We start from the raw sequence: 27,187 nt of genomic DNA, 5'->3' as shown, positions 1-27,187 counted from the left end.
TTTGAGCAGCACATTCCAGAAGTCTTGAGGTCTTTCTGAGTGTAGCCTTCATTGATTTGAGATCTACCATCCCATTCTCTCACTAGAAGGGAAAACCTATAATGGCAGAAAGCCATAAAAGAGACCCAGTTTGGGAATATTTTAATGAAGTTGCTCTACCTGTGGGTAAGACAGGCATGCATGCAAAATGCAAACAGTGCAACAAAGAAATGCAAGGCCCAGTTGCCCGAGTGAAACAACATCACGAGAAGTGTTCCTTCTCAGGAGGGAGCTGCGTTGAAGATGATGAAAGGAACATGTCTGAACATGCAGGATCTTCAGGTTGGTAAACTTTTTTATTTCATAGTTCTTTCTTAAGGACTGCCTGTCTTCCTTCTGGACTATTCTTGAATTCTCATGTTTGAGCAAAAATTATAGTTGTTCCTCTAAGGTAGTATCATTTTAGATGCAGTTGTGATAAAAAATAAACAGCTGAAATAGGCAGATGTTCCTTTTACAATTTCACCTTTAAAGTAGTACTGTGTGTGAGTGAATGCAACAAGTAATACTAAAAGCAGTATGGTAATAATAATTAAATAACTGCATTGACTTACTTTGTTTAGGAGAATCCATCCTCAACATACAGGATTCTGAAGACTATCCACTTTCAAGATCACCATCATTTTCTATAGTTTCAGAGTTATATGGCAATGATAGTGTTTCAGTCCCAATATGTATGTCACACAGCCAGAGTATATCACATGTAGAAAAAGAAAAAAAAATCTCCATCGAGAAACAACCATAGATAAGTTTGTGATAAGAACCTGCAGATTACAAAAAGAGGTAATTGATGAAAAAATTGCCTGATTTGTTTGTGCAACAAACTCTCCTTTCCATGTGATTGAGAAACCCACACTTCATTAACATGGTTCAGTCATTAAGACCAGGATACAGTCCACCCAGGATACAGTACAGATATTGCTGGCAAATTGCTGGATAAAGTGTATGAAAGAGAAATTGAGCAGTGTGCAAAAGGTCTGGAGGGTGAAATTGTTAACCTGAGTCTTGATGGATGGAGCAATTTCCACAATGATCCTGCTCTATGTGCTGGTGTGATGACAGAAGAAGGGAATGTTTTCCTTACAGAAACAATTGATACATCAGGAAATGTGCACACAGTAGAATACTTAAAAGAAGTTGCAGTAAAAGCTATAACAAACTGTGGGAAAAAAAATTCAAATGTCTAGTATGCAGCTTGGTCACAGACAGTGCTGCAAATGTATCCTAGATGAGAAGAAATTGTTTAGAAGAGAGTTGCAAGCTAATAACATACGGTTGCAGTGCTCATTTGATGCACCTCCTAGTCAAAGTCTTCAGTGTTCCAGAAATAAAGGCTAATGCCGAAATTGCAAAATACTTCCGTAACAACCACTTTGCAGCAGCTACTCTGAAAAAAGCGGGAGGAACCAAGCTAACTGTCCCACAAGATGTGTGATGGAACTCAGTAGTGGACTGTTCTGAGCACTGTATCAAGAACTGGCCTAATCTGATGATCGTTTGTGAACAAAGTCGTGAAAAAATAGATGGCACTGTTATAGCCAGAGTTCTCATCATTGGGTTTAAGAGAAATGTCGAACACACGCTGAGTACTTTGAAGCCTATTTCTGTAGCCTTGCACAAAATGCAGGGAAATAGATGTTTTATTGCTGATGCTGTTGAAATTTGGAAGGAACCGAGTGAGATCTTAAAAAGAGAAATCTGCAATGACAGAGTTAAATTACAAGCATTAAAAAAACGAATGGGACAAGCACTATCTCCAGCTCATTTTCTTGCAAATATTCTCAATACTCGGTACCAGGGTCAAACTTTAACTGCTGAAGAAGAGGAGTTGGCTATGACATGGACATCCAGCAATGATCCCTCCATAAAGTCAACTATAATAAACTTCAGAGGTAAGGGTGAACCATTCAAGAAATATATGTTTGCTGATGATGTTTTAAAGACAGTCACATCAGTGAATTGGTGAAAGTCACTTAAGCATTTGGATTCAGAGACCGTTGAAGTGATCATCTCACTTTGAACAGCAGTAGCTTCTTCTGCTGGTGCAGAAAGAATATTTTCTTCCTTTGGAGTAATTCATTCCAAATTGAGAAATTGTTTGGGACTTGAAAAAGCAGGAAATGTGGTTTTTCTTTTCCAGTTTATGAACAAACAGGAAAATGATGATGAAGACGACTGAGTTAGCTGCAGAAGCCAATATTTAAAGTTTCTCATGTTGACCTGGCTGATATAGTCGATTTAATTTTTGTTTGTTTTTTATAAAATATTTCATTTAACTATTTTAGTTAAAAACAATTTGAAGAAAAACAAACCTCATTTTAAAGAACTGGAATGTTTAACTAAATTCAAAAATTCATATACTTGTTTTGTTAAAATACTCTGTTTGCTGTTGAAAAAAAAATCCAGAATATATAACGTTGTTGTTTTAGTTAAATGAAACAATTTCAATGTCTGTTTGGCGATGTTCTCCTAAAAGAGCATGGCAAGAAAATCCTCCAAACATTAATGATTAACCTGTTGAATTGGAGATAGTTCACCTCCCAATGACTTCATAAATATCTGCTTCAGTTACCTTTGGTATATGAAATAACCAAACAATCATTCATTTTGTGATACAACTGTAAAACTAATCTGAAAAGTTTTCATAATAAATCACTTTAAAAATGTATTGTGTGTACCTTCTAAAAATGAAACCTACATCTATCTCTGAGTTGTGAAGAATATGTATTAAGGTCATAACAACCAACAAGTATTCACTTTTATGTAGAAATCCATGATTAAATCGAGTCTTCCTGACTAGTGATTTAATTCAATTGGATTTAAATCATAATTTGATTTAAATCAAATCCATGCTGATTATTTCTAACATAAGCATTAGTCGTTTTTCTGTTCTGGAGATGCACATGAGTCTTCACTGGCATCATAACTTTTAAAATATTTTCTTCTTGTCACCAGCCTTAACTTCCCAGGATTCACATACATAAATTGTGGAAAAAGTTAGGTTTTTCCCAGGTGCACCGTGTACATTTCAAGGGTCCACAGTTTTTTCCACACTTACTTAAGGGAGGCCATAGCTGAATGATCCATCCCTAGGTGTCTTCTGATTTCTTTGGAATAGCCTCCTTGGTTGGCTATATATGATCCCAAATATTTTTAAACTCGTTTATTGCTTCTACAGCTTGTCTATTAATCGTGATATCCACGTGCATTTTTTTAGTCATGTCAATGTACATGCATTTTGTTCTTATCACATTCAGGAATAATTCATATTCCTCACTAACTGTTTTTTACATACGCCAACATTTGTTACATTGCCTCAGTGATTGTGGCAAAGAGCACTGTGTCATCAGTATATCTGAGGTCTGTTGAGATGTGTTTGCCAGTGGAGATCCCAGCTCCTTTCATTTTGTCAAAAATCTTGCAAGTCTTGTTTCGCATTAAATTATGTGTATATGTTAGATGCTTATAAAATATGCCCTTATTTCACATCACCTTGCCTAATGGAAACTACTTACTGTCACGTACTGCTGTTCACATCATGGTCTGTTGGCAGTGGTAGAGACTTGCGATGAATTCAATGATATGCTTTGGAATCCCCTTGTCTACCAGTGTCCTCCAAAGATGATCATGTTGGGTGATACCGTACACTTTTGAGTAGCCAGTGAAGCACATGATTTATGGGCAATTTGTACACTCTCTGCATTTTTAAATTATGTGGTGGATATTCGTGATTTGGTTACATGTATCTTGACTTTTTCTGAAACCAGCTTCTTGTAGTGGTAGTTGTGCTTTCATGCAATCCTGGATTATGTAGAGCAGAACTTTGCTTTTGTGCAATGTGAGGGAGCTGGTACAATAGTTACTACTCTATTAGGTCTCCCTTCTTTGATAAGGACAGAAAAATTCCCTTTGTCCAGTCTTCTGGCCAATTTCTAGTCATCCATACATCATTACAAATTTTTTGCATAAGATCAGTACCACATTCACCAGTTGCTTTTAACAGTTCTGCAGATACTTTATCTATACCAGATGGTTTCATTTACATAAAACATGTATCATGTACTCTCGCAGGATTGATGGTTCCTGCTCTGGGTCCACGCTTTTCTGTTTTCCTGAATTATGAATGACACTGGTGAGGCATACAGGTTGTCACAGTAACCTCTCCACCTGCTTTTAATATCATCCCCCTTAGTGCGGAGTCTGTTGTAATCTTTTTATTATGTTTGATTGCAGACAAAGCCTATTTGTAAGAAGTCTGACCACTGTGAAGTTTTGTAGTATTACTCTGTTTATAATTGGTTCTCCATACCTTTTATTTATATAATATTTATATATATATATTAGGGCTGTTGATTAATCACAGTTTATTAATTGCCATTAATCGCACTATTATACAACAGAATACCAATTGAAATTAATTAAATATTTTTTGATGTTTTCCTATATTTTCAAGTATATTGATTTCTATTGCAGCACAGAAGACAAAGTACAGTGCTCACTTTATATTATTTTTGATTACAGATATTTGCACTGTTAAAATGATAAAAAACGAAATAGTTTTTTTCAAGTCACCTCATAAAAGTACTGTAGTGCAATCTCTTTATCAGGAAAGTGTGACTTACAAATGTAGATTATTTTTGTTACATAACTGCACTCAAAACAAAACAATGAAAAACTTCAGAGCCTACAAGTCCTTCAGTCCTACTTCTTGTTCAGGCAATCGCTAAGATATGTCTTTGTTCATTTATGGGAAATACTGCTTCTTGCTTCTTATTTACAATGTCACCTGAAAGTGAGAACAGGCATTCGCATGGCACTTTTGTAGCCGGTATTGCAAAGTATTTACATCCCAGATATGCTAAACATTCGTATGCTGCTTCATGCTGCAGCCACCATTCCACAGGACATGCTTTCATGCTGGTGGCATCTGACTCAGATGATGAAAATGAACATGCATTGGTCCGTTCTGCTTTGGATCATTATCGAGCACAACTTATCAGCATGGACGTGTGTCCTCTGGAATGGTGTTTGACGCATGAAGGCATATATGAATCTTTAGCACATCTGGCATGTAAATGCCTAGCGATGCTGGCTACAACAGTGCCACGAGAACGCCTGTTCTCACTTTCAGGTGACATTGTAAACAAGAAACAGGCAGCATTATCTCCTGCAAATGTAAACAAACTTGTTTGTCTGAGCGACTTGCTGAACATGAAGTAGGACTGAGTTAGTTTTCATATAGGATATACCTGTTTTCATATAGGATATACCTGTACCTATTATCCTAGTCATATTCCTTCTTCGGAAGTCCCTTCTTCATTTCAACATTTCAACATTTCTTATTTCTCCCCTTACTGGACCTGAATTTGATCACTTACACTGATTTAACTAAAAATCATAATTGGTCCTTCTTTATCAGCTTTGAATGGCGTAGTAATGCACTCGCAGAGCAGCGGGGCCACTGGACAATGGAGATGCCAAAGGAGCATTCAAGGACAATAAGGCCATTGTGGAGAAACTAAATGAATTCTTTGCTTCGGTCTTCACAGCTGAGTATGTGGGAGATTTCAGCACCTGAGCCATTCTTTTTAGGTGACAAATCCTGAGGAACTATCTCAGACTGAGGTGTCATTAGAGAAGGTTTTGGAACAAATAGATAAATTAAACAGTAATAAGTCACCAGGACCAGATGGTATTCACCAAAGAGTTCTGAAGGAACTCAAATGTGAAATTGCAGAACTACTAACTGAAGTCTGTAACCTATCATTTAAATCGGCTTCTGTACCAGATAACTGGAGGACAGCTAATGTGATGCCAGTTCTTAAAAAGGGATCCAGAGGTGATCCCAGCAATTACAGGCCAGTAAGTCTGATTTCAGTACCAGAGAAATTGGTTAAAAATATAGTAAGGAACAGAATTGTCAGAGACACAGATGAGAACAATTTGTTGGGGAAGTGTCAACATGGTTTTTGTAAAGGGAAATCATGCCTCACCAATCTACTAGAATTCTTTGAGGAGATCAACAAGCCTGTGAACAAGGGGGATCCAGTGAATATAGTGTACTTAGATTTTCGGAAAGCCTTTGTCAAGGTCCCTCACCAAAGTCTCTTACGTAAATTAAGTTGTCATGGGATAAGAGGGAAGATCCTTTCATGGATTGGTAACTTGTTAAAAGATAAGAAACCAAGGGTAGGAATAAACAGTCAGTTTTCAGAATGGAGAGGGGTAAATAATGGTGTCCCCCAGAGGTCTGTACTGGGGCCAGTCCTAATCAACATATTCATAAATGAGCTGGAAAAAGAGGTATACTGTGAGGTGGCAAAATTTGCAGATGATACAAAACTACTTAAGATAATTAAGTCCCAGGCACACTGCGAAGAAGTACAAAGGGATCTCACAAAACTGGGTGACTGGGCAACAAAATGGCAGATGAAATTTAATGTTGAGGAATGCAAAGTAAGGCACATTGGAAAACATAAATCCCAACTATACATATAAAATGATAGGGGTCTAAATTAGCTGTTACTACTCAAGAAAGAGATCTTGGAGTTATTGTGGAGAGTTCTCTGAAAACATCCACTCAGTGTGCAGCGGCAGTCAAAAAAGTGAACAGAATGTTGGGAATAATTAAGAAAGGAATAGATAATAACACAGAAAATATATTATTGCCTCTATAAATCAATGGTACACCCACATCTTGAATCCTGTGTGCAGGTGTGGTCGCCCCATTTCAAAAAAGATATATTGGAATAGGAAAAGATTCAGAAAAGGGCAACAAAATAATTAGGGGTATGAAACATCTTATTTACTCCTTTCTCATAACACAAGAACTAGGTGTCACAAAATGAAATTAACAGGCAGCAGGTTAAAAACAAAGGGAAGTATTTTTTACACAATGCACAGTAATGCTGTGGAACTCCTTGCCAGAGGATGTTGTGAAGGCCAAGACTATAAGAGGGTTCAAAAAAGACCTAGATAAGTTCATGGAGGATAGGTCCATCAATGGCTATTTGCCAGAATGGGCAGGGATGGTGTCCTTAGCCTCTGGTTGCCAGAAGCTGGGAATGGGCGATGGGATGGATCACTGATGTGATGATTACCTGTTCTGTTCATTCTCTCTGGGGCCTGGCATTGGCCATTATTGGAAGACAGGATACTGGGCTAGATGAACCTTTGGTCTGACCCAGTATGGCTGGTGTTCTGTTCTGTATGGAGAAGTCCGTAGAAATTTTTTTTTGAACATTTAAACTCTGTCGTACGTGGTAACTTATGTATTGATCAGTTGAGTCAGTTTTTTGTTTTTTATTGCTTTCCTAATTTAATTTATGCATCTAGTAAACTTTGTAGACATGAAATATTAGAATCTTTTTCATTATCACATGAAGGACAGTAGTGAGGGTAGATGTTGCTTGGGTGTTTTTCATGTGTGGCTGTGTAAGAGGGAAATTCCAGTATTTTCTGATGCTATTGCTAATTCTTGGAAATGAATTTTAAAGTTAAAAATTGATAATCTGAAACCGGCTGCTGTACTGAAAGATCCAGTTAGTTGTGTGTGTGGTGTGAGGTTTTTATTTCCTCTCTCTGTGGTATATTATTTTCAGATACTCTCAAGTTTATAGCTGTAATGGCTTTTCAAAAATATAATCCTAATACAACTATTGTAGATTTTTAAGAAACTAAAGTATCTATTATTTGGACACTTACAATTTATTTGAAAAATGTTTAGCCTCATTTTAATTGGAAATAGACCTCGTTTATAGCAGAAACAACGTTTAATGCTTATTTTGCTTATAAGGAACTTAGAAAGTTTAATTTTTCATGTTAGTTTAACGTGGTGGACAGAAGAAACATTAGTCCTTGCTAAGCTTTCATTGTAATCGGGTAAAACAGATTTGTAAGAGTGTTAAGTTTGGCAAACTCAAAATGGCAGTTAGTTTGAAGTGCTTCTTATGGACACACGACTAAGTCATATTAGATAAATGTACTTAGTCTAGAAAATTAGGAAAATGACAACTTTCTGTGACAAAAGAAACTCAAAAGCATGGTGAAAAGTAGGCTTTTTGGGGACTTACAGTTCAGGAAACTGGAAATAACTTCTTTATATTTAAGCCACTGGTTAACATCCTGGCCAGGTAAGTAGTGAGAAAGTTGCTACCGTTTAGCGGCTTCATGGGGAAATGAATTGGTGGTTTGTCCATTTCTAAAACCCACGATTACACTTAGGGCTAATAGTCATCTTTATTCGGAGCCTTGGCAGAGAAGCCAAGACTAAAAGTGGGCAACTGAGTTGTAGTCGTTCTATGGCAATGCTGAGACATTTCAGTACGGCACTAAATAAGCTTGCACTAGTGCTGTACCAGTCTGTGAATAGATAGGATTTATTTGTTCAGCTTTCCTTAGTGCTTCATTTGCGTGAAAAATTTGAAAACAAAAGTATACTTATTTGTTGCTGACTTAGAAAAAGTCTGGGAGATACAATTTACAATTTAGCACTATTATTTAGTATCATAAATGTCTGTGGTTCAAGTGGGTAACTGAAAGACAGATTTCATGACCTGAAAAGTTTATTATCTAAAATAAATGATTAAAACCTGGGAGGAAGGGAGGACAAGAATAATGGCAACAAGATAATGTGTTTGCTTTGGTTTGTAAGTATTATTGGGGGCTTAGAATATTTTTTGCAGTGCATGTATGAATTTGTTTTTCTGTTGGGAAGGCTAAAGTTTGTAATCTTCATGGAAAAATGTATTTTGAGAAGATGAAGGCTAGAATAGTTATCCTTCCACTATATTTTAATCTAAAAATGTTTAACATTAAATGAACACCATGAATTTGAAATCTACCAAGTTCTAAAAAAAGAATTAAAAGTAGTTTGTTACTATCCCAATATCTGAATCCCCTGTTGATTTTTGTGTTATGATCATTTTCCTATGTTAAAAATATTTTTCAATCCTTTTTTGCTGTGTGAAAGATTTCACAAATAAGGGGGAAACTGACTATGCCAGGGAGATAGTGAAATGTACTTATATGCAAATTGCTGTCAAATACACAAAGAAAACAAACAGGTCTTTGGTTACAGGAATTTTAGAGGTTGCTTGTAACAGTAGTAGATAAAACATTAGACATGATGTTTAAGTTGATGGTATTCCTTTGAATTTAATGTACTTTGATCTCTGAATAGTGGAATTGGCACCAGAGCACTCCTACTCTATCTACCACAGTAATTTTCCTAAGAATTCTTTTGTTTGTGTAACCATCTGTATGGGGCTAATATTTAAAATGAAATTTTTGTATATTCTACAGAAATATCGGTGTCAGGATGAAGATACACCTTCACAGGAGCATAGCTCTTCACACGTTACCAGTGAGGTGACTGGTCCAGAGTTGGTTCATGTATCAGAGAAGAACCTATCACAGATTGAAAATATACATGGATTTGTTTCGCACTGTCACATTTCACCAGTAAAGGTAGGGATTTTTTTAATGTAAACTATTTTAAATAGGTGTTTGAGGCAATGAATTATTGCTTTAACAACTTATGGTATTTTGGAAAATAGGTCTTGTTTGACAAACCTCTTTTTTTTAAGAGATTACAGATGTAGTTGATAAAGGTAACTATGTTGAAGTAGGAAAAGGAGTACTTGTGGCACCTTAGAGACTAACAAATTTATTTGAGCATAAGCTTTTGTGAGCTACAGCTCACTTCATTGGATGCATTCAGTGGAAATATACTTAGACGTTTGTAAGGTGTTTAACTTAGTAACATAACATGCGGAGTGAAAAAATTATTAAAAAACAAAACATCAGTAAACACATGTTAAAAGGATCAAAACTGGCTAACTGACAGATCTCAAAAAGCAGTTGTCATGGGAAAATCATCATTGAATGGGAGGGTTTCTAGTGAGTTTCCCTAGGAATCAGTTCTAGGTCTGATGCTGTTCAATGTTTTTATCAACGTTGTGCAAGTAAATATAAAATCATTGCTCATAAAATTTGTGGGTTGTGCAAAGGTTGGCAGCATGGTTAATAATGCTGAGAAGAGGGCAGTAGCACAGAATGATCTGGATCAATTGCTAAGCAGGGTCCTTTCAAACAAAATGGTATTTTAATACAGTCAAATGCGAAGTTGTATATGTAGGAACAGAGAATGCGGACTGTACCTACAGACTGCGGGAGTAGCATGGAAACTAGTGACTTGAAAAGGATTTAGAGATCATAATGGGCAGGAAACTGAAAATGAGCAGCCATCATGGTGCTGTGGCAAAAAGGACTATTATGCAATCCTTAGATATGAACGGTGAGTAGTCAGTATGAGTAAGGAGGTGATTTTACCTTTTTATATGGCATTGGTGAAACTAGTACTGGAGTACTATGTGTGGTTCAGCTGTCCACATTTTTAAAAGGATGTTGTGAAACTGGTGCAGGGAAGGGGCATAAAAATGTTGCATGTTATCATTCTGATAGGAGCAGTGTCTCTTTAACAGCAAAGTTACTGTGTTTGAACTGTCAAAACTGAATGCATTCAGAACTTTAGATGTACCTTCCTCTTCTAAACAGTTTGAGAATGTACTGTTAGATACGAACATGGCTTGTCTGTGTTGCATAATCATACTTCACTCTTTCTTCATAGTGATACTGCAGACGGTCATAAAACCAGTCTCTGTGAAAAGTAGATTTTATTGCACTGTACCATGCATTGCTATAACCTTGAACAAAATATATGGCTCAGTGTAGTGGGCTTTGTGAAGAGCTGAGACATGCAAGATACATTTAGTTGTCTAAGTAGAGTGGAGGCTTTTTTTCTGTGAAGAAGCATATCAGTTTCATAGGAGGAAGAGCAGCCTTGTCAGCTTACCCAGGTGGGTTTTTTTTTGCTTAACAAGGAGCAGTTTATCTTAGTTACAAAGAGAGATATGGATAACCTAATCTGAGTCATAGCAGTCATCTTAGAAAAAACATATGAAAGGGGAAATTTAGGAAAATCCAAGTACAAAATTTGGTTTAAGAGTTTATTTAATACTGATTAAAAAGTCATCATGTTCCTAATCCACCTAAGTCTTTTTCCATTTTACAAAACCCCGCTGGGTTTAAAAGAAAAAAAATTATGAGAAAATGGCTCTCAATTTTGTGGCAAGTGCAATCTGCTATTGATAAATGTAGCAATGTAGAGAATTTGCTCCTTCAGTGGTCTGACAGCAACAGCTAGTTTAGAAGTTAAAAAAAGAATAATATTTTGTATGTCACTTGCTTCTAAATTAAATGTGACTGCTCAGACAGTCTAACTTTTGATATCTGGAAAGATACTGGAAGAAATTATTAAACCTATAATAGGGTTATATGGAATAGTCCAGCAGATCATGACAAATCAATCAAATTTCCTGGCCTACTGAAGTGTGTGGAAGTTATGGATGTGATGTATCTTGATTTTTTTAATAAGGCTTTTGACGCAGTCCCACGAGACATTCTCATAAGCAAACTAGGGCAATGTGGTCTAGATGAAATTACTAAAAGATGAGTGCACAACTGGTTGAAAGTGTACTCAAGAGTAGTTATTAATCAGTGGTTCTCAACTTATTTATCATTGTGGGATGCAATGATCTTTAAATATTCTAATTGATCTTTAAATATTCATGGTAAATAGGCCCAATGGCCTGTGATGGGATGTTAGATGGGGTGGGATCTGAGTTACTACAGAGAATTCTTTCCTGGGTATCTGGCTGGTGAATCTTGCCCATATGCTCAGGGTTCAGTTGATCACCATATTTGGGGTCGGGAAGGAATTTTCCTCCAGGGCAGATTGGAAGAGGCCCTGGAGGTTTTTCGTCTTCCTCTGTAGCATGGGGCACAGGTCACTTGCTGGAGGATTCTCTGCTCCTTGAAGTCTTTAAACCATGGTTTGAGGACTTCAATAGCTCAGACATAGGTTTATCACAGGAGTGGGTGGGTGAGATTCTGTGGTCTGTATTGTGCAGGAGGTCGGACTAGATAATCATGGTGTTTCCTTCCGACCTTAATATCTATGAATGTGTTACCTGAGCCACAGGTTGAGAACCACAGTGTCTCCCCAAGCCCTCCCACAGACCCCTATGCCCTCCCCCACCCAGAGACCCCTCAACAGAGTGAGGCCAGGAGCGGAGTCCTGGGCACGGGGCTGGTTGGTAGGTCAGCTGGGCAGCAACCCGAACCCGGACCCAGCTGTGAAGGGCTGTGCTGCAGCCCCAACCACAACCTGGAGCCTCTGGCAGCCCCGACCTGGACCTTGTTGTATGGGACCAGGCAGCAGCTCTGACTCTCGACCCTGGACCCCACTGGGCTGGGCAGCCAGGACCCTAGATCCTGCTGCAGTTGACACTTGGGCAGTCTTTAGCATACAGCGGGGCTGCAGCTTTGTGCTAATTGGACTGCATGCGGGCCGTGGGTTGAGGACTATTGTTATTAATAGTTCACTGTCAAACTGGGGGGGGGGGTATGTGTCTAGTGGGGTTCCTCAGGGGTTGGTTCTGAGTCTGGTACTAGTCAATATTTTTATTAATAACTTGCATAATGGAGTGGAGAGTATGCTTATAAAGCTTGTGGATGGCACCAAGTTGGGAGCAGTTGATAGCACTGTGGAGGCCAGGACTAGATTTCAAAATGACCTTAATGTATTAGAGAATTGGTCTGAAATCAAGATGAAATTCAATAAAAACAAGTGCAAAGTGTGACACTTGGAAAGGAAAAATCAAATGCACAAGTACAAAATGGGGAATCAGTAGTACTGCTGAAAAGGATCTGGGGGTTTTAGTGGATCGCAGTTGAATGAGTCAACAATGTGCTGCAGTATGTGAAAAAGGCTAATATCATCGGGTGTGTATTAGCAGAAGTGTTTGTAAGACACAGGACGTAATTGTCCCAACCTACTTAGCACTGGTCAGGCCTCAGCTGGATTGCTGTGTCCAGTTCTGGGTGCAATATTTTAGGAAAGATGTGGACAAATTGGAGAGTCCAGAGGAGAGCAATGAAAATGATAAAAGATTTAGAAAATCTGACCTCGGAGAGCAGGTTTAAAAAAAGTGGGAATGCTTAGTCTTGAGAAAAGAAGACTGAAAGGGGTCATGATTAGTTTTCAAATATGTTAAGGGCTTTGATAAAGAGGACCGTGATCAATTGTTCTTTGTGTCCACTGAAGGTAACTAGCCTGTTCTATCGTTTGAAATTTAACTAGAATTTAGCGGTGTAGTATACAGTAGTCTGAGAGGGTTTGGCCCCGAGATGAGCTACGGTAGTGAGGTTGTCATTACAGTAAGGACCCTGCAGGATAAGAACCCCTCCCCCAGCTCCAGCATGCCAGGGGAGAGCAGCCCCAGCCATGCCTGGGGCAGAACGGGGCCGAGCTGCCTGTGGCTGGGCCCGGGACAGTCCACCTGCGCCGCCCCAGCAGGTCCGGGGGGCTGGGCCAGGCCGGGCCGCCCTGGCCAAGGCTGGGCCTGATCCAACGGCACATTGGGCTGTATTAGTAGGACCATTGCCAGCAGATTGAGGGAAGTGATTATTCCCCTATATTCGGCACTGGTGTGGCCACACCTGGAGTACTGCATCCAGTTTTGGTCCCTCCACTACAGGAGGGATGTAGACAAATTGGAGAGAGTCCAGAAGAAGGTAACGAAAATGATTAGGAGGCTGGGGCACATGGCTTATGAGGAGAGTTTGAGGAAACTGGGCTTGTTCAGTCTGCAGAAGAGAAGAGGGGGGATTTGATAGCAGCCTTCAATTACCTGAAGGGGGGTTCCAAAGAGGATGGAGGTCGGCTGTTCTCAGTAGTGGCAGATGACAGAACAAGGAGCAATGGTCTCAAGTTGCAGTGTGGGAGGTTAAGGTTGGATATTAAGAAACACTATTTCAGAAGGAGGGTGGTGAAGCACTGGAATGGGTTACCTAGGGAGGTGGTGGAATCTCCTTCCTGAGAGGTTTTGAAGGTCAGGCTTGACAGAGCCCTGGCTGGGATGATTTAGTTGGGGATTGGTTCTGCTTTGAGCAGAAGGGTTTGGACTAGATGACCTCCTGAGGTCTCTTCCAACCCTAATCTTCTATGATTCTATGGTTCTATGATAAGGCTGGGTGTGGACTGCTCCGCTCCAGCAGGTCCGGGTACTCCATCCGCGGCTGGGTCTGGGTCTGGGCCGCACCTCAGCAAAGTTGGGGCCGGGGAAGGGGCACCCCTCCCCCGGCCGCTCCTTGGCTGCGGCAGGTCCTTGGGCGGGTTCCCTGAGTGCTTGTGCGGTACTAAATAGTCTGCTGCGTGGCTTACAGGTGTTTGTGCACAGCTTAAGGTATCTTAGTGGTATAGGTTTAATTAGTCCTGCCTGAGTGTGGGGGACTGAACAGATGATCTCTTGAGATACCTTCCAGCCTTACATTTCTGAGTCTATGATTTAAGGTGAAACTGAGTGTTCAGTGAAGGAGGTTTAAGGATTCAGAGATCTATTTAATCTCATGTAAGAGTATCCAGTTCAAAAAGAGATCGTTTTACATGATTATTAATGGTTTCAGTGGAGGCTTCCAAATTATAACTTCATAGGGTGTGTCTATACTTCGACATTCCTTATCTGTTTTTCAGCAGCAGAGGTGATGGATGGATCATCCTTTTTATGGCGGAGGGACCTATAGACTTTTTTCCTGTTTCTTGGTACTTGGAGTCACAGCATAATTAGAGGTATCTATTTTGCAGGATAAAGAGGCTAGATATTTGAGAATCTTAGTTTACAAGCAAACCAGTGGTATTCCATGTGGTTGTGACACCCATCGTTTGAACAGCTTGTCAGCTGAGTGTTTGCTTTTGCCCTTGCCATTCATACATGTGTTACATAAGCCTAGTTAACTATCTTAAAAATGTACATTAATTTGACACCAAAAAGAGATGCATTCAAGAATTTTATAAGAATATTCTGAATCTGGACTAGATTTGTGCCCCTGAGTTTCATCTAGCTATAGGCTGCAATCCCAGTTTAATCAGGATTATCCGTTCTTTCAATCAGTGGCCCTGTCTATTCTAGGAAACTTCTTGATGTGAACTCTTGGTTAGCATAGGAGAGCTACTTTTTTCTCCCATTTCACTAACCTCCTTTGTGCTAACTATGCATGTCATGTGTCCAGCCTCTTCTGCATCCTGCAAGAATGAGACCTTTCATCAGGGAACATTTCAAAAATTATCTACCCAAATTAACACCTGTGAGTCAAACAGATGTAAATGAAGAGCAAAACAATCCCAGATTTGTCACTATAAAGTTGCATCAAGAACCATATTCACACTAAATATGATAAAAATGACTCTCATCATAGAGAATATGTATTTCAGATATTGTTTGGAGTAGAGAACTCAATGTGAGTGTTGGGTCATGTGTGTTTGCTTAATTTGAAATAGTTCTGCTAAGAACGTAAGAATGGCCATACTGGGTCAGACCAAAGGTCCATCCAGCCCAGTATTCTGTCTACCGACAGTGGCCAATGCCAGGTGCCCCAGAGGGAGTGAACCTAACAAGTAATGATCATAGAATCATAGAATCATAGAATATCAGGGTTGGAAGGGACCCCAGAAGGTCATCTAGTCCAACCCCCTGCTCAAAGCAGGACCAATTCCCAGTTAAATCATCCCAGCCAGGGCTTTGTCAAGCCTGACCTTAAAAACCTCTAAGGAAGGAGATTCTACCACCTCCCTAGGTAACGCATTCCAGTGTTTCACCACCCTCTTAGTGAAAAAGTTTTTCCTAATATCCAATCTAAACCTCCCCCACTGCAACTTGAGACCATTACTCCTCGTTCTGTCATCTGCTACCATTGAGAACAGTCTAGATCCATCCTCTTTGGAACCCCCTTTCAGGTAGCTGAAAGCAGCTATCAAATCCCCCCTCATTCTTCTCTTCTGCAGGCTAAACAATCCCAGCTCCCTCAGCCTCTCCTCATAACTCATGTGTTCCAGTCCCCTAATCATTTTTGTTGCCCTTCGCTGGACTCTCTCCAATTTATCCACATCCTTCTTGAAGTGTGGGGCCCAAAACTGGACACAGTACTCCAGATGAGGCCTCACCAATGTCGAATAGAGGGGAACGATCACGTCCCTCGATCTGCTCGCTATGCCCCTACTTATACATCCCAAAATGCCATTGGCCTTCTTGGCAACAAGGGCACACTGCTGACTCATATCCAGCTTCTCGTCCACTGTCACCCCTAGGTCCTTTTCTGCAGAACTGCTGCCTAGCCATTCGGTCCCTAGTCTGTAGCTGTGCATTGGGTTCTTCCGTCCTAAGTGCAGGACCCTGCACTTATCCTTATTGAACCTCATCAGATTCCTTTTGGCCCAATCTTCCAATTGGTCTAGGTCCTTCTGTAGCCTATCCCTCCCCTCCAGCGTATCTACCACTCCTCCCAGTTTAGTATCATCCGCAAATTTGCTGAGAGTGCAATCCACACCATCTTCCAGATCATTTATGAAGATATTGAATAAAACCGGCCCCAGGACCGACCCTTGGGGCACTCCACTTGATACCGGCTGCCAACTAGACATGGAGCCATTGATCACTACCCGTTGAGCCCGACAATTTAGCCAGCTTTCTACCCACCTTATAGTGCATTCATCCAGCCCATACTTCCTTAACTTGCTGACAAGAATACTATGGGAGACCGTGTCAAAAGCTTTGCTAAAGTCAAGAAACAATACATCCACTGCTTTCCCTTCATCCACAGAACCAGTAATCTCATCATAAAAGGCGATTAGATTAGTCAGGCATGACCTTCCCTTGGTGAATCCATGCTGGCTGTTCCTGATCACTTTCCTCTCATGCAAGTGCTTCAGGATTGATTCTTTGAGGACCTGCTCCATGATTTTTCCAGGGACTGAGGTGAGGCTGACTGGCCTGTAGTTCCCAGGATCTTCCTTCTTCCCTTTTTTAAAGATTGGCACTACATTAGCCTTTTTCCAGTCATCCGGGACTTCCCCGGTTCGCCACGAGTTTTCAAAGATAATGGCCAGTGGCTCTGCAATCACAGCCGCCAATTCCTTCAGCACTCTCGGATGCAACTCGTCCGGCCCCAGGGACTTGTGCACGTCCAGCTTTTCTAAATAGTCCCTAACCGCCTCTATCTCCACAGAGGGCTGGCCATCTCTTCCGCATTTTGTGATGCCCAGCGCAGCAGTCTGGGAGCTGACCTTGTTAGTGAAAACAGAGGCAAAAAAAGCATTGAGTACATTAGCTTTTTCCACATCCTCTGTCACTAGGTTGCCTCCCTCATTCAGTAAGGGGCCCACACATTCCTTGGCTTTCTTCTTGTTGCCAACATACCTGAAGAAACCCTTCTTGTTACTCTTGACATCTCTGGCTAGCTGCAGCTCCAGGTGCGATTTGGCCCTCCTGATAACATTCCTACATGCCCGAGCAATATTTTTATACTCTTCCCTGGTCATATGTCCAACCTTCCACTTCTTGTAAGCTTCTTTTTTATGTTTAAGATCCGCTAGGATTTCACCATTAAGCCAAGTTGGTCGCCTGCCATATTTACTATTCTTTCGACTCATCGGGATGGTTTGTCCCTGTAACCTCAACAGGGATTCCTTGAAATACAGCCAGCTCTCCTGGACTCCTTTCCCCTTCAAGTTAGTCCCCCAGGGGATCCTGGCCATCCGTTCCCTGAGGGAGTCGAAGTCTGCTTTCCTGAAGTCCAGGGTCCGTATCCTGCTGCTTACCTTTGTTCCCTGCGTCAGGATCCTGAACTCAACCAACTCATGGTCACTGCCTCCCAGATTCCCATCCACTTTTGCTTCCCCCACTAATTCTACCCGGTTTGTGAGCAGCAGGTCAAGAAAAGCACCCCCCCTAGTTGGCTCCTCTAGCACTTGCGCCAGGAAATTGTCCCCTACGCTTTCCAAAAACTTCCTGGATTGTCTATGCACCGCTGTATTGCTCTCCCAGCAGATATCAGGAAAATTAAAGTCACCCATGAGAATCAGGGTATGCGATCTAGTAGCTTCCGTGAGCTGCCGGAAGAAAGCCTCATCCACCTCATCCCCCTGGTCCGGTGGTCTGTAGCAGACTCCCACCACTACATCACTCTTGTTGCACACACTTCTAAACTTAATCCAGAGACACTCAGGTTTTTCTGCAGTTTCGTACCGGAGCTCTGAGCAGTCATACTGCTCCCTTACATACAGTGCTACTCCCCCACCTTTTCTGCCCTGCCTGTCCTTCCTGAACAGTTTATAACCATCCATGACAGTACTCCAGTCATATGAGTTATCCCACCAAGTCTCTGTTATTCCGATCACGTCATAGTTCCTTGACATCACCAGGACCTGCAGTTCTCCCTGCTTGTTTCCAAGGCTTTGTGCATTTGTATATAAGCACTTGAGATAACCTGTTGATCGCCCCTCATTGCCAGTATGAGGCAGGAGCCCTCCCCTCACAGACATTCCTGCCTGTGCTTCCTCCCGGTATCCCGCTTTCCCACTTACCTCAGGGCTTTGGTCTCCTTCCCCCGGTGAACCTAGTTTAAAGCCCTCCTCACTAGGTTAGCCAGCCTGCTGGCAAAGATGCTCTTCCCTCTCTTCGTAAGATGGAGCCTGTCTCTACCCAGCACTCCTCCTTCATGGAACACCATCCCATGGTCAAAGAAACCAAAGCCTTCTCTCCGACACCATCTGCGTAGCCATTCGTTGACTTCCACGATTCGACGCTCCCTACCTAGGCCTTTTCCTTCCACGGGGAGGATGGACGAGAACACCACTTGCGCCTCCAACTCCTTTATTCTTCTTCCTAGAGCCACATAGTCCGCAGTGATCCGCTCAAGGTCATTCTTGGCAGTATCATTGGTGCCCACGTGGAGAAGCAGGAAGGGGTAGCGATCCAAGGGCTTGATGAGTCTCGGCAGTCTCTCCGTCACATCACGAATCTTAGCCCCTGGCAAGCAGCAGACTTCTCGGTTTTCCCGGTCAGGGCGGCAGATAGATGACTCAGTCCCCCGGAGGAGAGAGTCCCCGACCACCACCTTCTAGTGATCTCTCTCCTGCCATCCATCTCCACCCTCTGACAGACAGAGGCTAGGGTCACCATTCCTTACCCATCCTGGCTAATAGCCATATTAAAGTTTCTTAAGTCTGGAGCAGCTGGTGACATGGTGCTGGCTCTGCCTATTTACAGGTGAGAAAAGATGGGAAGGGAGATGAAATGAAGAGCAAAAGGAAGCAGCATGCTTAAAAGTTCAAACTCATCTCTTTAAAGATCTAGTGACAGAGGATGTGGAAAAAGCTAATGTACTCAATGCTTTTTTTGCCTCTGTCTTCACGAACAAGGTCAGCTCCCAGACTACTGGGCAGCATAGCCTGGGGAGGAGGTGACCAGCCTCTGTGGAGAAAGAAGTGGTTCGGGTCTATTTAGAAAATCCGGACGAGCACAAGTCCATGGGGCTGGATGCGTTGCATCCGAGAGTGCTAAAGGAGTTGGTGGTCCGGTTTTGTTCAATATCTTCATAAATGATGTGGAGGATGGTGTGGATTGCACCTTCAGCAAGTTTGCAGATGACACTAAACTGGGAGGAGAGGTAGATACGCTGGAGGGTAGGGATAGGATACAGAGGGCCCTAGACAAATTGGAAGATTGGGCCAAAAGAAATCTGATGAGGTTCAACAAGGACAAGTGCAGAGTCCTGCATTTAGGACGGAAGAATCCCATGCACCGCTACAGACTACGGACCGAATGGCTAGGCAGCAGTTCTGCAGGAAAGGACCTAGGGGTTACAGTGGACGAAAAGCTGGATATGAGTCAACAGTGTGTCCTTGTTGCCAAGAAGGCTAACGGCATTCTGGGCTGTATAAGTAGGAACATTGCCAGCAGATCAAGGGATGTGATCATTCCCCTCTGTTCGGCCTCATCTGGAGTACTGTGTCCAGTTTTGGGCCCCACACTACAAGAAGGATGTGGAAAAATTGGAAAGAGTCCAGCGGAGGGCAACAAAAATGATTAGGGGTCTGGAGCACATGATTCATGAGGAAAGGCTGAAGGAACTGGGATGATTTAGTCTGCAGAAGAGAAGAATGAGGGGGGATCTGACAGCTGCTTTCAACTACCTGTCAGGGGGTTCCAAAGAGGATGGATCTAGACTGTTCTTAGTGGTAGCAGATGACAGAACGAGGAGTAATGGTCTCAAGTTGCAGTGGGGGAGGTTTAGGTTGGATATTAGGAAAAACTTTTTCACTAGGAGGGTGGTGAAACACTGGAATGCGTTACCTAGGGAGGTGGTGGAATCTCCTTCCTGAGATATTTTTAAGGTCAGGCTTGACAAAGCCCTAGCTGGGATGATTTAGTGGGGGATTGGTCCTGCTTTGAGCGGGGGTTGGACTAGATGACCTCCTGAGGTCCCTTCCATCCCTGATATTCTATGATTCTATGATTATAAAGACAGCTGAAAATATGGAAAAATATTGTAATTATTACCTGGAAAAGTAAGCAATTGCTGTAGTTGTCCCATGGAAGTTATACAATTAGAAATGGAGGAGAAATGAGCTGTGTGATCACAAACAGGAGAGGAGATAATCCTGTGAGACAGTATTTCTACTAATATTACTCCTGTGGGAAATCTGTGTCACTGCAGCGCAGCAGAAAAATGCTCTCCCCCCATAGATTCTCTTTGCTTCCTTGCAGGAAATGGTTTCTGAGGGGAAGCAAAGAGAAACTGCACCAGTGCTCACTCACTCACCCCTCCCTGGCAGCTCAGACATATCTGTTTGGGCAGTGGGGGAAGAGATATATTACTGGGGGAGGGGGAGTCTGTGGATGCACCAGCATGCACCACTAATGCCCTGGGGCGTTAGTCCCAGCTGGGGTGGGAGAGGAGGATGGAGATAGATTTCCCCCTCCTCCTTCCCTGCACAGAGCAGCCAGGGCTGACTCAGATCAACCCCCAGAAACTTGCCCTAGCTGCAGGAAGCTTTGCACCGTGGGGAGGGGTCTGGGTGCGGGGGTGGGGGGGAGTGTTCTGGGGGGTGGGGGGGAGGGGGTTGTGTGCAGGGGCATCTGGATTGGGCGGACAGGTGTAGCAGCTCCCTGCACAGTGACCCCCCCCACATCAGGAGCCCGCCACACCCAGAACCCCCCACCGAGCCCCCCTGACCTCCTACCTCACCAAGCCTCACCCCCTGGATCAGGAGTCCCCCCTCCCCCCACTGAGCCCCAACCTTGAGACGTCAATTAGTCCAGTCCCCTGCACTCATGGTGGACTACATAATGTAAGTTGTAGTCTGAAATTCATTTGAAATGTAAGAAAATCTGAGATGGAGGAGAAGTTAGTATAAGGAGCACATACTGTCTTAGGTGAGCATTTTCAGTACATCTGTAGGGAACTTTGTGAAATTTTGAGGTGTGCTAAATTTGTACCACAGGCTCTGCTCTTCAAATATATGCTAGCATTTAGTTAAAGTGAGTTCCCATTTCTTTTTGGAAGATTTTTATGCTAGGGAATTTAGGTAAGCATGGATGGAATGAGATGTGTGGCTGTCGCGTGTTCTGGGCACCAGTTCGTAACATCTGTTTTTGACTGTCATTCAGCATTACAGGCATGGGAGCCAATTACAGTAGAATCTCAGAGTTTTGAACACCTCGAGAATGGAGGTTATTCGTAACTATGAAATGTTCGTAACTCTGAACAAAACGTTATGATTGTTCTTTCAAAAGTTTACAACTGAACATTGAATTAATACAACTTCGAAACTTTACTATGCAGAAGAAAAATGCTGTTTTTAAGCATCTTAATTTAAATGAAACAAGCACGGAAACACTTTCCTTAAATTGTCAAATCTTATATAAACTTTCCCTTTATTTTTTAGTAGTTTCATTTAGCACATGTATTTGCGTTTTTTTTATTTTTCCGTCTTGTCTCTGCTGCTGCCTGATTGCGTACTTCCTGTTCCAAATGAGGTGTTGACCGGTCAGTTCGTAACTTCGGTGTTCTATTGTACTGAATAGTGATTTTCAACATGTTTTGGTTACCTGTGCTCCCAACTCTGTTGCTTTGTTTTTTCTCTGCTTCTTCAGAGGCAGATTGAGCAGCATCCAGTTTCTTTATAGCTAAAACAATAGAGAAAAGCTTCAGAAATAGCAAAAAAAATAAAATAAAATAAAATAAAAAAAATCCCCTAGATAAAATTCCACTGATTCCAATCATTAAGGGTTCAGTTTGCTTTATATGCAGTCATACTGTTGAAAGAGTGAGCACTGATTATTATCCCTGTGCTGGGATGGACTCCTCTGCATCTGAGGAAAAGAAGGCCATCTTGTCAGATCCTCAGCTTGGGCACCAATCAGTCCTTGTAACAGAACACCCAAGCATGGACCCAACTGTTCTGGTAGCAAGAATGGCTTCAGCTGGGTCAACATGCTCCATCCCCCTCCATCCCCCTCTGCTGAGATATGATGATTGAGAAGGTATGTGTGGATGGGCATACTTCACACAAGGTGAACTGCTGTCAGTTCTCAAAACCTCCACTGTCCATTTGTTTGCCAGATTCTTCAATTTGGGTATAGTGGCAATGGTTTTAAAAACAATTACTACAAAGAAACCTAAAAGGAAGGCCAGAAGGGGGAGATCCTGAAAGGGAGTTAGGAGCCTTTTAATAGGAGTTTTGCAGCTAACTGCCTTTCTGTGTCTTTGAAAACCTCTTTCAAACATGGATAATGAAGACTTACAATTCTGTGAGGCCAACTTCTCTTCTTTGAGGGAAGCTGGAAGAACACTTGAGTTTCCTGAGGTCAGGGAGAACCTCATAGCACCCTTGAGCTCTTCACAAGTTTTAGCTCTGAAGGCCAATTCTTCCTGTAGTAGAGAGCTGGTGTCTTTCATCTCAGTGGCCAAAAGACCTTATTGCTTGAATGAATTACAGAGGTCCAAGGAGGAGAGAGGGTACATTAGACACTATTTAACAAGGTGCATACATGTAATGCAGATGTCCCTTGCTTTTCGAAAAAACTTATCTGGGTTACAGGAGAAGCACTGGAGGAAATAGGAGTATCTGCAAAGCAATGGCAGGAAGGAGAGAAAAATTAACTAGAAAACATTTCTATACTTTTTTCTTTGCAAAATCTTTTTCTTTGTGGTGGTAGCTATTCAAACTATTGTAATTAATATGGTGGAAAAATACTGAAATAATCCCTACTTCCCAAGAAAGAAAAATAACTTGAATATGGGTTGTCAAAGCAGGAGCTGCGGAGTTGCAAGCACCCTTCCTTCTTTATGGCTTGATGGGAGGAGAGTCCTGAAACATTTCTCTTGTAGAAATATTGAAAATACTGAAAACTGCTAGGGTAGAAAAATTGATTAGAGTAATTTGACTTCAATGTAATTGATGTCAATGCATTTTCAGAGAGCTCAGCCACTAGGTGGTGTTGCTACAACAGAGGATGTCTGCATCCCTTATTATAACAGCTACATGAACTGCATGAATTAAGATTGGCTCTTTTCAGTAAATTGGAAAGTGAATGTATTTATTTTAATTTAAAAAAGGAAGTATAAGCAGCAACAATTAGCTATTCCCAGACCTCCCACAGCGGGCAGCTCTCCTCGGCACTGGTCCCGCCGGCACCACGGATGGACCCAGTACAGGTGGCGCGTTCCACTCTGGTGCCGACAAGAATGTCGGCATTGAGCCTGACGATGATCCCTGCAGCAGACGCGGAACCTCTGCAGGGTGCCTGTAAACAGCCATTGGCGCCCACTAAGGCTAAGGCAAAATTGCTGCAGACATTGGCTCATGCTCCATGACCCACAGCACTGCAGCCCATGGAGCAGCAACAGTTTTAAATCAGGCTGATATCTCCGTGTCCCCAGAACCTGACTCTCCTAGGCAACGAGCGTTCACTCTTTGAACAGTCGGTCTCACCAACCAACCTGGCCGCCCTCACTGAGAGTGAGAATGACATGCAGCAGCAGGCAGAGTTTTCCCTGCCTAAATTTCCACCCACACCAGAACCATACCCATTTCAAGGCATGACACCTCACAAGAACCAGCCTCAGTTTCCCTACTTTGTCCCCCCATGGACGGGACCCCACTTTTCCTACCCTATGCATTGGCCTCAGTGGTACCCTTGGTCGGCCCCTCCTGCCACTCCTTCTCTCGGACCCTCCACCAGCCACAAGTCTGCTCTGCACCTCTATCTCCAGCTACATCTAGAGTTCCTGAACCCCCCCTTGAAGATGTGGGTTATGAACCTTTCCCTGAATCACCTGTTCCAAACTCCCCATCAGCTGCAGATGAAGCTCTCCACCTCCACAGAACGTGGATGATTTTAAGCAGTTCCAGGATCTTTTCAAGAGGATGGCACTCAGCCAGGACATTCCATTAAAGGAACTGCAGGAGACACAATACAGACTCCTCAAAAGCCTCCAACCATCTGCTCCCTCAAAGATCGCACTACCCATAAACGAAGCCCTCTTGGAACCTGCTGACACTCTATAGCAGACCCCTGCCTCCAACCCACCGACATGTAAAAAGGCTGAACGTAAATATTATGTACCTGTAAGGACGTAGAATTCTTATTTTCCCATCCACAACCCAACTCTTTGGTGGTGGTTGCAGCGATGCACAGAACAAAACAGCCACAATACTGGACCACTCCACAAGACAAGGACTCAAACAGCTTGACCTTCTGGGCTGCAAGGTTTATACCTCCTCCACTCTGCAGTTCAGAATTGCTAATTACTCCGCCCTCTTTGCAAGCTACGACTATGAAAACTACAATAAGCTATTTGACTTTACTGCCCCTATCCTAGAGGACAGAAGAGCGGACTTTAAATCAGTCCTTGTCGAAGGTCAGTTGGTGTCTAGGATGGTGCCACAAGCATTCCTGGACATGGCAGACACAGCAGCCCGCACTACTGCCACCACAGTGGTGATGCGCAGGTCTTCCTGACTGTCTGCATCCGGTATCGCTGAAGATCTGCAGACCAAAGTGGAAGACCTTCCCTTTGATAAAGAGAAACCTTTTTCAAAAAAAAAAAAAAAGTCCTTGACACCGTGAAAGACTCTAGGGCCACTCTATGCACACTGAGGATATACCTGTCCCTCCCCAGGAGACAATGGTATCAACCTTATCAGAGGTCCCACACACAACAATATCACCGGCCCCAGTCCAGACCATGTGATATTAGGAGGAACCGCAACAGACGTCCCAGGCGCAAGCAAAATCATGCGCAACCAACTACATCCCACACATCGGGAAACAAACAATTCTGAAGCATTGGTCAGAGGTCTGTGTGACCATCCCTCGGCACCACCGCCTATTTCCCCATTTGGCCACTGCCTTCAGGTTTTCCACCATGTCTGGCAACAGGTCACACAGGACTGATGGGTCCTGGACATAGTACAGTCAGGCTACTCCATCCTTTTCATATCATGCCCGCCCACCCTTCCCAGTCCCTCTTCAGGGACCACTTTCACGAGCATCTACTTCAAGCAGAAGTGGCTCATCTTCTACAGCTAGGTGCAGTGGAATCGGTATTGGCACATCGGGGAAAAGGGTTTTACTCTCGCTATTTTCTGACCTAGAAGAAGGGCGGAGGATGACGACCTATACTAGACCTATGCAGACTGAACAAATTCGTACGTGTACAGAAATTCAAAGTGGTCACATGGGGCAGAATAATACCCGCACTGGAACAGGGGGACTGGTTCACAGCCCTTGACCTACAGGATGCCTATTTTCACATATCCATTCACCCAGCACACAGACGCTTCCTGCGATTCACACTCGGACATGACCAATTTCAATACAGAGTGCTATCATTCAGACTCTCCACAGCACCGAGAGTGTTCTCCAAGACTTTAGCAGTAGTGTGGTGGCCCACCTATGCAAACACAGAATTGTACTTTTCCCCTACCTAGACAACTGTCTTATCAAAGGCGGTTCATATGACGAGACATTAAAGGCAACTTATTTTACCATCTCCCTCTTCCACAGTCTAGGCCTGCAAATAAAATTCCAAAAATCCACCTTGATATCCATGCAGCAAATCAAGTTCATCGGAGCTCTCCTGGACTCAATTCTGACCAGAGCCTCACTCCCACACACCAGATTCCTCATTATTACGCAACTCGTGCGCACGCTCTCTGTCCGCCCCAGAATAGAGGCACGAATGTGCCTGCAGCTTGTTGGCCACATGGTAGCCACCACCTTCGTGATCAAATACACCAGGTTACATATGAGATGCCTTCAGGGTTGGCTCAGCTCCAGCTACAAACCCAGCAGACACAGCTTCCGTATGACGCTAACTCCTCCCGCAAAGGTATTAGCCTCCCTACAATAGTGGACAAAACCAGAAAACTTATACAAGGGCATCCCCTTCCATCAAAATTCTCCTGTGCTCATGCTCACGATGGATGCTTCCCTGATAGGTTGGGGAGCACACCTAGGAGATTACATGACATAGGGCCGATGGTCCCTATCAGAGACGTGTCTGCACATAAATCTTCTAGAGGTCAGAGCAGTCAGATATGCCTGTCTTCACTTTCTCCTTATCATATGGAACAAATCTATTCGGGTCTTGACAGACAATATAGAATGCATGTTCTACATCAAAAGATGGGCAAGCGCGATCGCACTCCCTATGCACAGAAGCCATCCCAACGATGGAATTGGTGCATAAAACATTACATGGAGATCACTGCTTCCTACCTGCCTGGATGTCACAACACTACACTCAGCAGACACTTCTCTCAAGAACATGAATGGGAATTTCATCCCACGATACTACAACAGCTCTTCTCCCACTGGGGCACCCCGTCGATAGATTTGTTTGCCATAACACAAAACCACAAATGCCATCTACTCTGCGTTCCTCATTCCATGGAGAAAGACACTCATGTATGCTTTTCCACTGGTCCCACTGATACACAGCGTCCTGCGCAAGATCAGAGAGGACAAGGCCAGGGTCATACCTATTGCCCCAGCTTTGCCCAGACAGACATGGTATCTTTACCTGCTGCACATGTCCATCCACCCTCTTCAGGGAGTCATCTCATGAGAGAATCCTATTAGAGGAAGTGGATTCCCTCTTACAAAAGTGAGCCCTAGAGGAGATTCCACAGCAAAACTCGGGAAAGAGGTTCCACTCCTGTTATTTCCTAATCCCCAAG

At 42.7% G+C, this 27,187-nt stretch overlaps 1 protein-coding gene across 34 annotated transcripts in view; it reads left to right on the top strand.

The window, feature by feature from the left end:
• Window positions 1–27,187, top strand: part of DLG1 (discs large MAGUK scaffold protein 1) — a 441,602-nt gene that overhangs the window by 90,090 nt on the left and 324,325 nt on the right. For all 34 annotated transcript variants that reach the window (XM_073358919.1, XM_073358923.1, XM_073358918.1 and 31 more), the window contains one exon: window positions 9,343–9,507. In XM_073358919.1, coding sequence (XP_073215020.1) covers window positions 9,343–9,507 — 165 coding nt within the window. The remainder of the gene's footprint in view (window positions 1–9,342; window positions 9,508–27,187) is intronic.

The sequence above is a fragment of the Lepidochelys kempii genome, chromosome 9, assembly GCF_965140265.1.
Source record: "Lepidochelys kempii isolate rLepKem1 chromosome 9, rLepKem1.hap2, whole genome shotgun sequence".
Taxonomy (NCBI): Eukaryota; Metazoa; Chordata; order Testudines; family Cheloniidae; genus Lepidochelys; species Lepidochelys kempii.
Note: the sequence above shows the minus strand (reverse complement) of the source record. Positions and strands in the feature narration are given on the sequence as shown.